Source organism: Macrobrachium nipponense, chromosome 23 (genome assembly GCF_015104395.2).
Source record: "Macrobrachium nipponense isolate FS-2020 chromosome 23, ASM1510439v2, whole genome shotgun sequence".
Lineage (NCBI taxonomy): Eukaryota > Metazoa > Arthropoda > Malacostraca > Decapoda > Palaemonidae > Macrobrachium > Macrobrachium nipponense.
In genome coordinates, this window is record NC_061090.1 from 10,822,208 (window position 1) to 10,832,250 (window position 10,043).

Here is a 10,043-nt window from a genome sequence, read left to right on the forward strand (position 1 = left end):
ATCGAAGGAATGGTCCCCCGATCTCGTAGATCTTTTGGTGGGCTTTCCCAGGCTGCTTCCTCGAAGGAGGCAGCTTTGAATTTTGGCCTAGCCTAACTCCTTTCTTTCTCTATAAAAATGAATAATCTACCCACCTGTACGCTTTCTCCAACTCCAGTACACTCCAGAAATCACCTTAAAACACCAGCACCACAAGACTTACGACCCAAAAAACAACTCCTACCAGACAGAGAGCTCTCCCCTACCAACCACACACCACCAACACGTGCTTTCTACTGCCCCGTGTTATTGTTTACATCCTGCCGACGCCGCCGCCATCTTGTCTATGACGTCACAGCCTATGACGTCACAACACAACTTAAATACATCAACAGACACCTTCTAGAATCTACCACATGTTGTCTATATATAGGACACCCACCATATTTCAACAATGCATAAAATACCCATAACAATTATACAATATATAATCACACTTATCTATACCCATAACAATTATACAATATATAATCACACTTATCTCTTTCTCCCTCCCCTCCGACTGTTTCCTAACCTAGTATTCCCCTCTTAATTTCCTTCGTCCTCCAACTCTTTACCCTCTACATAATTTCTAATACATTCCCTGAAACTCCTGCTTTAGTTAATACATCAGCCACTTGCTCCTTTCCTTTTATCCATCTCACCTCCTTTATTTCCCCGGATTCAATGGTTTCCCTTATTGCAGCAATATCTATTTTTAATCTCTTGCTACTTACACCAGTGCTCGATTTGATGGCGGTCATTAGTGTTTTACTATCAGTGTTAACCAAGGCTTCTAAATTTCTCCTCCTACTACCTCTTCCCACAAATGCTTGAAATATATCAATCCTTCTACAGCTTCCCCAACACTCAGGCTTCAGCCTCAATGGTGGATTTTTGCCACTCTCCTGGATTTCCTAGACTTCCACCATATGGGACTTCTCCTCTTCCCATCTGTCAAAGAAATAATATAACCCAGTTGAGTATGGCCATCTTCTATGTTTCCAAATGAAGCGTCGCTGCATAGGCTTCCCAATAAACCCTTTCTTCTTCCATCTCACTTATTGTAACTTCGCCCATCATGCTCTTAGTTTTTCTCACAATTTTAATAAGTTTCTTCATATCCTGAGTTGTTCCTTCTTTAAATGCTTTACTTAATTCGCTAATATCATATGATATTTCTGGCATCGTGTGTAGTGATACAATTCAGCTGTCCTACCACTGATCTGTACTCTGTTAACTCTTTTTGTTCTAGCACTCTATTACCCGATATCTTCTAGCCTCTGGTTCTCTTATGGAATTATATACTGCCACTGATTAAGGGAAAATCTATTCTCCTTCTGCTCTATTACTACTCCTATATACTTGAACCTTTTAACTCTCTTGTTCTCCTACTTGCAATTTCCCTTTCAATCTCCCAATCGTTTCCTTTAAGAATCCTTCAGTTCCTCCGTAGCAAAAATCATCTACGTGTGTACACAAAATGCCTTCCAATTTATTGTTCTTTTTCCAAAAGAATATATTAGGTTCTAGTCTACTTCTCTCACCTTGAAGCTCCTTCACTACTTTCACCACTTTACAATACCATGCTTTTGCTGCATCCTTGAGCACCCTAGACTTTGTTTTTCTTCAACTTCCATAATCCCCTCCAACCATCTTCCCTTGGTGGCTTCAAGTACACTTCTCTTTGTATCTCGTCACCTTGTAAATATGCAGTTTGACATCCAATGTATAACAATTCCAATTTTTCACCTTTATTATGGTTAGACAGAATTTTAAAATTTCAGCATTGCATGTGGGAGCATCCTTTTCCCACTCAGCCATTTCTTCTTCAAACCCTCTAGCTACCAATCTTGCTTTACATATCCTTTCCCCCCTTTTATCTTTTCAGTTTACTATCCATCTTGTAGATATAGCTTTTTGTCCAACATCATTTACCTCCTCATATACCTGGTTATCTCTCCAACTTAGAAGTTCTTTTTCTTTAGCTTCCATTATGCTTCTATTTTCAAATCCCAAGCACACCCATCCTCTTCATCTTCAATTTTTCTACCTGACTATAATCCCTCAAGTTAACCCACCCTTTGTCACCTGACTGTGAGTCCTCGTATATTGTACGAATCAGCCCATGCTTGGCTTGATCTTTTTCCTGCAAGACCTAAAATAGCCATTCCTTATACTTGTCCTGTATCTTGTTTATAGCCCTAACTCTATTTCCCTTTTTGAATTTTGGTATCTCTTCCATTAACTCGCTTTCTATTGACCCACTTTGCCCGTTATCTTCCACTGTTTCCTCTATCACCTCTCTTTCTATAGTCTCTTCTGTGTCTGCATTCCTTCTCTCACCCATTATCTCCTCTCCTTCCAGCCAATCTACTTTCCCTTCATTTGGGCCATCTGACCTACCTTTCACCCCATGGGATTTATCTATTCTAGCCGATATCTCTTCTGTATCTGGTGATCGTCGTTGAATCCTTGTCACATGTATCCTAGCTACTTCTCTTAAAGAATCTATTATTGTTTTCCCCGATACTCCCACTACCTGAGCAGGTCCTCTCCATTCATTTTCATTTTCCCTCTTATAGAATACCTCATCTCCTACCACTGCTTCTTCAAATTTATGTTCTCTGATGTTTTTGTTTAGCGCTATTCTTATTTTATTACAGGACTCATTTTTTATAAATGCTTCTCTGGCCATTGTGCATTGCATTCAGTGTGTCCCTTACCATACCCTCTTCCATCCCTTTTTCTCTGCTTGCAGGACTAGAACTTTCTTCTCCTATTAGGTTAGGCAGTGAAGGGTTTTTTCCAAATACTAATTGGTTGGGAGAGAAACCTCCATTATTCATTAAACAGTTCCTAGCACTCACTACCCATTTCAAAGCTAGGGACCAATCTACTTCCTCTTCCTCCATCATCTTCCTTACACTTCCCTTGATCATGCCTACGGTCTTTCACATAATCCGTTGCTCCACGGAGATTCTGATGCTGTGGCTAATACTTTAATATTCCATTTTTTCTGCCATCCTCCTTACTTTTTCATTTGAAATCCTCCCCCCATTATCTGACAATATTTGGAGGGTGCTCCAATATAGCAAACCAGCACTCAAAAAGTATCTTTATTATAGTTTTCTGGTTTCTTATCTTTTATCCAACAGGCCTGACAATATCTCGTTGCCATATCCACTATTACCAAGAACTTTCTCTCTTCTATCTCTCCCACATCCATCGCTACGACTTCATTGACGTTTTACTCCAAGAAAAGCCTACTACCGGTTTGGCGGGGTTTCTTTTGTATTTTTTACAAACCTCACAATTTTTAATCAGTTCCGTTAGTAACTTTCTTATTTCCTCTTTTTCTTTTTCGATTAACCCATTACACCATTGTGCTTCCTCTGTTAGCTTCCATATTTTATCTCCACTTCCATGACCAAACTGTAAATGTTAATTTCTTCATTGTGTTCTTAATTTCCCTCGGATTCTTTCCCTTCCAACCCTCCAGTAATAATTCTTCTACCTTCCTCCTCCTCATAGGCACTCTTAAATGACCCTGTTCGTCTTCTCTTAACTCTACTTTCATTCCCCCTAATACTTCTACTATGACACAATTTTCTTTCAAATTTAGGGTCATACCCATTTTACTCATGGTTTGCTTACCTATCAGCCAGGGTATATCACCTTGCAGAATTTCCGTCTTCAAATAAAACTTTCTGTTTTTTAGTATCACAGGTATTTCTATTATTCCTCTGGACTTATAAGATGTCTCACCAAAATTAAACACTTTATTAGACTCTGTCCTAGTGTCCCTCATTCTCCTCAACTCTTCCTGACTCAAATCCATGACAATACGTGCTAGTCACAATTCCCCGCAAACTGTTGATTTACACCCTGTGTCCAAAATTGCATCAACCACCTCCCATGATGCTTCCACTATTTTATTAACTTCTCCTACATAAACCTCTTCTTCTTCTGTCCCATTTTCTGTTTTTACCTTATTTTCTTCTAGTCTTGTTTCAGTTTTCTTCCTATTATGAAAATTCTGAGGACAATCCCTAGCCCAATGCCATTCTGAGCTGCATATTGCACATACTGTTACCTTCCCTTCTTTGTTTATAGGATTTCTACCACCCCTTCCTCGGTTCCATCTTCCCCGATATCTTTGGTTTTCCTCCCCCTCTCCCAGAACTGGCATTGCCTTCTGACGAACCCCACCATTCCCGTTCCTCTTTAGTCCCTAATCCCTCAAATAGTCTTTTCATTGTTTGCGACACTGTTCCGTACTCTAGCTTTTCTTGCCACAAGTCGATAATACCATTTGTTTTTGATTTTCCGTGAGATTTTGCTTGCTCTATTACATGATACCCCTTGACTTCGCCTTCAGCGCGCCTTTCCCCATTGCTCTTTCACACTCAGATGCTGCCTTCTCGTATCTAATTAAATAGTCCGCCATATTTTCACTAGATTCTCTTCTTATTAGAAGGTATCTTTTTATTCTACCGTAATTCTCCATTACCGAGTCTTTTAGATAGGCTTTATCTAGTTTCTCTAGGATTAACTTTGGACCCTCTGTACCAGTAAGTTTATCTTTATCTAATGCTTCCACTAGCTCTCGGGCTTTCCCTTTTAAGCTCATTCTCATTTCTATCGCCGGGTATTTTGTATCTTCTCCATACAACAATAGCCAATCTTCGGCTTGACCTTTCCATTCTTTGTATTCTTCTTGTATCCCGCTAAACCTAGGACATTCCCTTCTCCATCTAGTAGTCTCCCTTTGTTCACTGTCGGATCCAGGCATCTTTGATCAACCACGCTCTGCTACCAGTTTGAATTTTGGCCTAGCCTAACTCCTTTCTTTCTCTATAAAAATGAATAATCTACCCACCTGTACGCTTTCTCCAACTCCAGTACACTCCAGAAATCACCTTAAAACACCAGCACCACAAGACTTACGACCAAAAACAAACTCCTACCAGACAGAGAGCTCTCCCCTACCAACCACACACCACCAACACGTGCTTTCTACTGCCCCGTGTTATTGTTTACATCCTGCCGACGCCGCCGCCATCTTGTCTATGACGTCACAGCCTATGACGTCACAACACAACTTAAATACATCAACAGACACCTTCTAGAATCTACCACATGTTGTCTATATATAGGACACCCACCATATTTCAACAATGCATAAAATACCCATAACAATTATACAATATATAATCACACTTATCTATACCCATAACAATTATACAATATATAATCAGCAGCTACTCGGACAAACCACATTTCCACAGATTCCAAAAAAAAACCTGTCATCTCAGCCCTGACAGGATTCAAACTGTCCAGAAACTCCTTAGAAAGAAAGAGTTTTCTAATTAGCTTCAGAAGCTATCTCTATATGTAGGAGAAAATCTTCAAGTGACCACTATCAGAATAAGTGGAGACTCTTCAGAGAGTGGTGTAAGGATTCCAACAACTCTTCTTTTAAAATCACAATGATGCAAATAGCCATTTTCGTGCTTCATTGAGGTCAGTAAGAAACCTGTCATCCTCTACCATCAATGGCTACAGGGCCACATTGGCATCGATTTCCGTTCCAACCCAGACATATCTAATCTCGTTAGATTTTTTTATACTTATAAACGTAAAGATTCTCCTATGGTGCCTTGGAATGTGGCTATTGTGTTAAAGTGGTTGTCTGAGGGACTGAACTAGGAAAACACTTCCCAGTGTTCTTACCGACAGCTAAAAGGATTAGTGAGATTTATGCACTTGATAAGAAAATAGGCTTTTCAAAAGGGATTGTTATTTGTTCCTATTCCCTTGGTTTTTTAGCCAAGAACAAGTCTCCCTCTAATCCTTGGCTGTGTTCTTTTTTTATTCCTAGTTTGACAGAAGTCCTGGGAAATGATGATGAGTAAAGAACTCTGTGCCCAATGAGGCCTCAAAAGTACTACCTTCACAGAACTAAAGACATTCGTAGACGTTTTGCTCCAGACCGCTATCTAAGATGCATCCCTAATCATTCTAGCAAGGGTGTCTATAGCCCATCTCAACGGAAGAAAACAGTTTTTCTGCTCTTCTAGAAGAGTCAATAAGTCCAGAAATATCTCCTTGAGTCGAGGCAGAACTGCCCCAAGGAGAGAGATTATCCAGTTTCATAATAAGAATGCCTTCTTTTAGTTAGGCAGGAAGGTGGAAAAGAGAAAACATCTTTCCCTTGCACTCTCTTATCAGTCAGCCAGCTTTCAACCTCATTCAAAGCCTTCTTGGCCAAAATTGAAAGCACCATACTAGTGAGTTTCACAGAACCTGAAGGGCCACTGTCCAACCGGAATGTAGAAGCAGGCAGAGTCGAGGTTGCTGGTTTTGTTTTGTGTTTAGAATCCTCTGTGACATGGTCCTCCTCTTCCTCAGAAGAAACAGGTGATGATCTACTTCTTCAGCAGGAGGAAGAGCGGAATTAGTCTAAGCAGCGGGAGGAAATAGTTGGATTTCAATAATAATGGAACAGCTGTGAAATACAGTAAATATATACTTCTCTAAATGTCCTCTCCTTCAAATAGTTTTTTTGGGTAACCATCTGTGTGATATTTTTGAGTTTTGTTTTCATAGTATATTAGGAAGATACTTGTGCACTTGGCATGGCTGTTACCTAAGTTTGGGTAGAATACATCTTCACCTTAAAACTGTCGAAGTGTTTTTTGAGTACTTTATTCATCATATATTGTATTTCACATTCTTATTGGATTTCATTTTTCCTTACTCATAATTACAGTCCCATCATGGCTTTTTTACTTGGAGGATGAGCCATCCTGTCACCAGAGCAGAAGTTTTAAGGAACATCTGTAAATATATATTCTTAAATGCATCATATTACTTTTTTCTTCTTCTTGTGTCTAAATTTGCACCACTTCTAATAGAACACTACTATTAATTTTATTTGTTTTTTTTTGTTGTTGGATGTTCTTGGAAGTAACTGCAGGTTGGTTTGTTTGATTTGGCTTTCAGGTTTTGCTTGTAGCAAGATTTAACTTTAGATTTACAGTAACCAAGGCTGTTGTAGTTATTTTCAGTTATTTTGCTTTTTCATTGTTGAGTCTTACCGAGTTTATTTTAAAGGAAAGCTATTTTTTCACACCTGAGTGGCTTTAAGACTTTCCGTGTAGGTTTTAGACTGGTTAAGTCTTTCAAGTGTATGTGCATTGTTTAATATTTTTTGAGACAGTATAGAAATATTTTTACAGAAGAGGAAGATGATGACGATGATGATGAAGAGGAAGAAACCAGAGTGAAGAAAGGCAAAAAGAGCAAGGGTGAAAAAGGCAGAGGAAGAAGGAAAAGAGTAAAATATGCAGATGATTCTGATGATGACGATGATGATGATGATGATGTGAGTAAGAAAGAGGTAGAGTGAGCATAAATGAGGTTAAATATTTTTCAATGTTAGGTAGTTTGTGCTACATCCAGAAGGAATTTTGACATACACAGGATGTGAATTTATTCCCAAGTATTCTGCACGAATTGAATGTACAATTTCAAGGTAAAGTGTTGCATCATATTTCGGTTTCCTAAAAGGTATTTTATAATGGAAGGATCTTTTCCAGTCATCAGTTATTAAGTGTTAGTAGTTGTACAGCTTGCCTCTCTTGTGTTTTTCATTTTATACATTTATTTTTATATATTTGGTTAGTGTAATGCGTCAAAACTGATTTCACATTTTTGTTTTTCAGTGAAGTGAAAATGGTAGCGCTGATGAAGGTGTGTGAACCAGGGTAAAGGGGATAGCCACAGAATGTGGCTTTAAAGATTGTTGATGTATGTGGTTTGATAGTTTGAAGTCGTCGCCATACCACAGAAGGTCATGTACCAATATACTGACATTAATTTTTACTCGCTTGTATTTGTTTTTCATTCTTTAGTCATAGGAAATGCGACTATTACCGACTCCAATTGCATAAAATTTTTGGTGCTCTCTGACTTACGGGAAATGGGGTTTCAGCAAGTTAATAAGAGATTTAAATTTGAGATGATACAAACATCATTATTAAGGTCAAGGGGTTTTTCATTTAAAATTGTGTTAATGATAATGAACTCTTAAAATTTTTAGGGTAGTACACAAATTTGCTAAATATTTTATATAAATCTTGTTATAGGAATACATAATGCCACCGACTGGTAGAGGTCTGTTTGTTGACATTTGCATAGGGGAATTTATGATGGTGTAAATTGACAATATAGTAGTGTAAAATATTAATTCATATGGTCTTGAGTATTTATATAGGTTTTTATCAGGGTTTTTCTTTGCATATTAAAAAAAAAACATAAGCATATAAAATTATTTTTGTCAAAAAAAAATTCATAAATATCATGCCTGAAAGTTTTTTGTAGCTTGACTATATTCATGTTGATAAGTAGGCAGTTTAAAGTGAATCTTTGTTAATATTTCTAGAATCTAAGGAGAGGTGAGTTGATATAATTGCTTTCATAATTACTTTATAAATACATCAAAAACGATATGAAGTTTGGAAAAGTCTCAATATTTATTTTTTATTGTAACCAATGCATAATTATTTTCTTTAGTGTTTATTTCCATGGTACATGGTAAAGCAAATTCAATTTCTGTAGACAATCACATGTTTGTGAATGAACACAGGCATTAAATTATATTAGCTTAACTAAAATTCAAGCTAGCCCTATGAGTTGAAAATATCAACTGTTTCATTACAATTTTAATTTGTATGGATTTATTGAGACAGTATTCATTTACTAGTCTGGTAACTTTGGTGATTTAACAGGATTCCAGGTTCAGTATTGGCACTAATGTAGTCATGTGTGAATTGTGTAAAGTATTTTTTTTTTCTTTCTTTTACTGATATTGAACATCTCAAGTCAGTGCATTGCAGAATTATGAAGTTTAAGGAAATTGAAGGGCATATTATATATATAATTGTGTAGGTGGAGAAGTTTCATTATTATTTATATTTCTTTATTCGTAAATAAGAAATTCACAAAATATATTTTTTATTTGTTGGCAGATCATTATGTAGCACTGTAATCTGATAGAAATCATAGTTCAAAGGTACTTGATTGAAGGTTCTATAATTATTTTGTCAGGTAATCATAGCATTTATTTTTATGGAAATATTGAATCAATGGATGTAGATGATTTTCATCCTTGTGATGGCATAGGATTGTACTACGCTCATTAAGGTTTTTTATATTTCGGTTAAATTATTACCGATACCTGAATGGTATAGTTTGGATGGAATGCTGTATATGGTAGTGTTGTGTATGCATTATTGTACTGTGGTATTTGACCAAAAAGCTACAGAATCTCTTTCAGTAATTAGTCTCATTCCATGCTGTAATTCCTGCTCTGTATTCTTGTATGGTTATCAGTATGTGAACAGATGTGGACTTGAATCATGTCTTCAAATATATAGTTGTAATTAAAAAGTGATGTTATTTGTGAATTGCCTTCCTGTTGAGCTGGTCTGTCATGTAAATGTGTGCTACTTTAAATTTATAATGAGAAGAGCAGTATGGTTTCCATGGATACTGTTTTCATTAATATTTATGGATATTACCAAAAATTGATGACCCAAGATGTCACCCATTGGGTGTTTTCATAAGATAGAACAAAAGTCCATTGAATTACATTAAACATTGTTGAACGTGAGTGTAAACTCCACCCATTTAATGTTAATAACCTCAGTGCCCTCTTAGAACTGTGCCTCTGAAAGTCTGGGTGTACTGGTGAATTGGTAGAAGTCCAACATGATTCACAAGTAACAGATCAAGTACTTTGGAATGATACAGAACACGGTAGCAGTGAAGGCCTTCCCAGTAACTCACCAGATTGTGAATCCCAAGGAAGTTGAGAGAGAATTCTTGGAAAATGAGGAACAACCAGCTCGATCGTGGCAAGTGATCTTGCTTCTTATCTTGTGCCTCTGGAGAAGCTTGGACCAAATGGGAGAAGCCACCTTTGCCTGCAATAGCAACTGAAATGCCATTGTGGTTAC

General features: G+C 37.4%; 1 protein-coding gene across 1 annotated transcript in view; it reads left to right on the forward strand.

Moving 5' to 3' along the window:
- Positions 1 to 8,368, forward strand: part of LOC135198613 (transcription activator BRG1-like) — a 264,106-nt gene extending 255,738 nt beyond the window's left edge. Inside the window, 2 exon segments of the mRNA XM_064226363.1 lie at positions 7,263 to 7,408; positions 7,749 to 8,368. Coding sequence (XP_064082433.1) covers positions 7,263 to 7,408; positions 7,749 to 7,751 — 149 coding nt within the window. The 3' untranslated portion in view covers positions 7,752 to 8,368.
- The last annotated feature ends 1,675 nt before the right edge of the window (positions 8,369 to 10,043 follow it).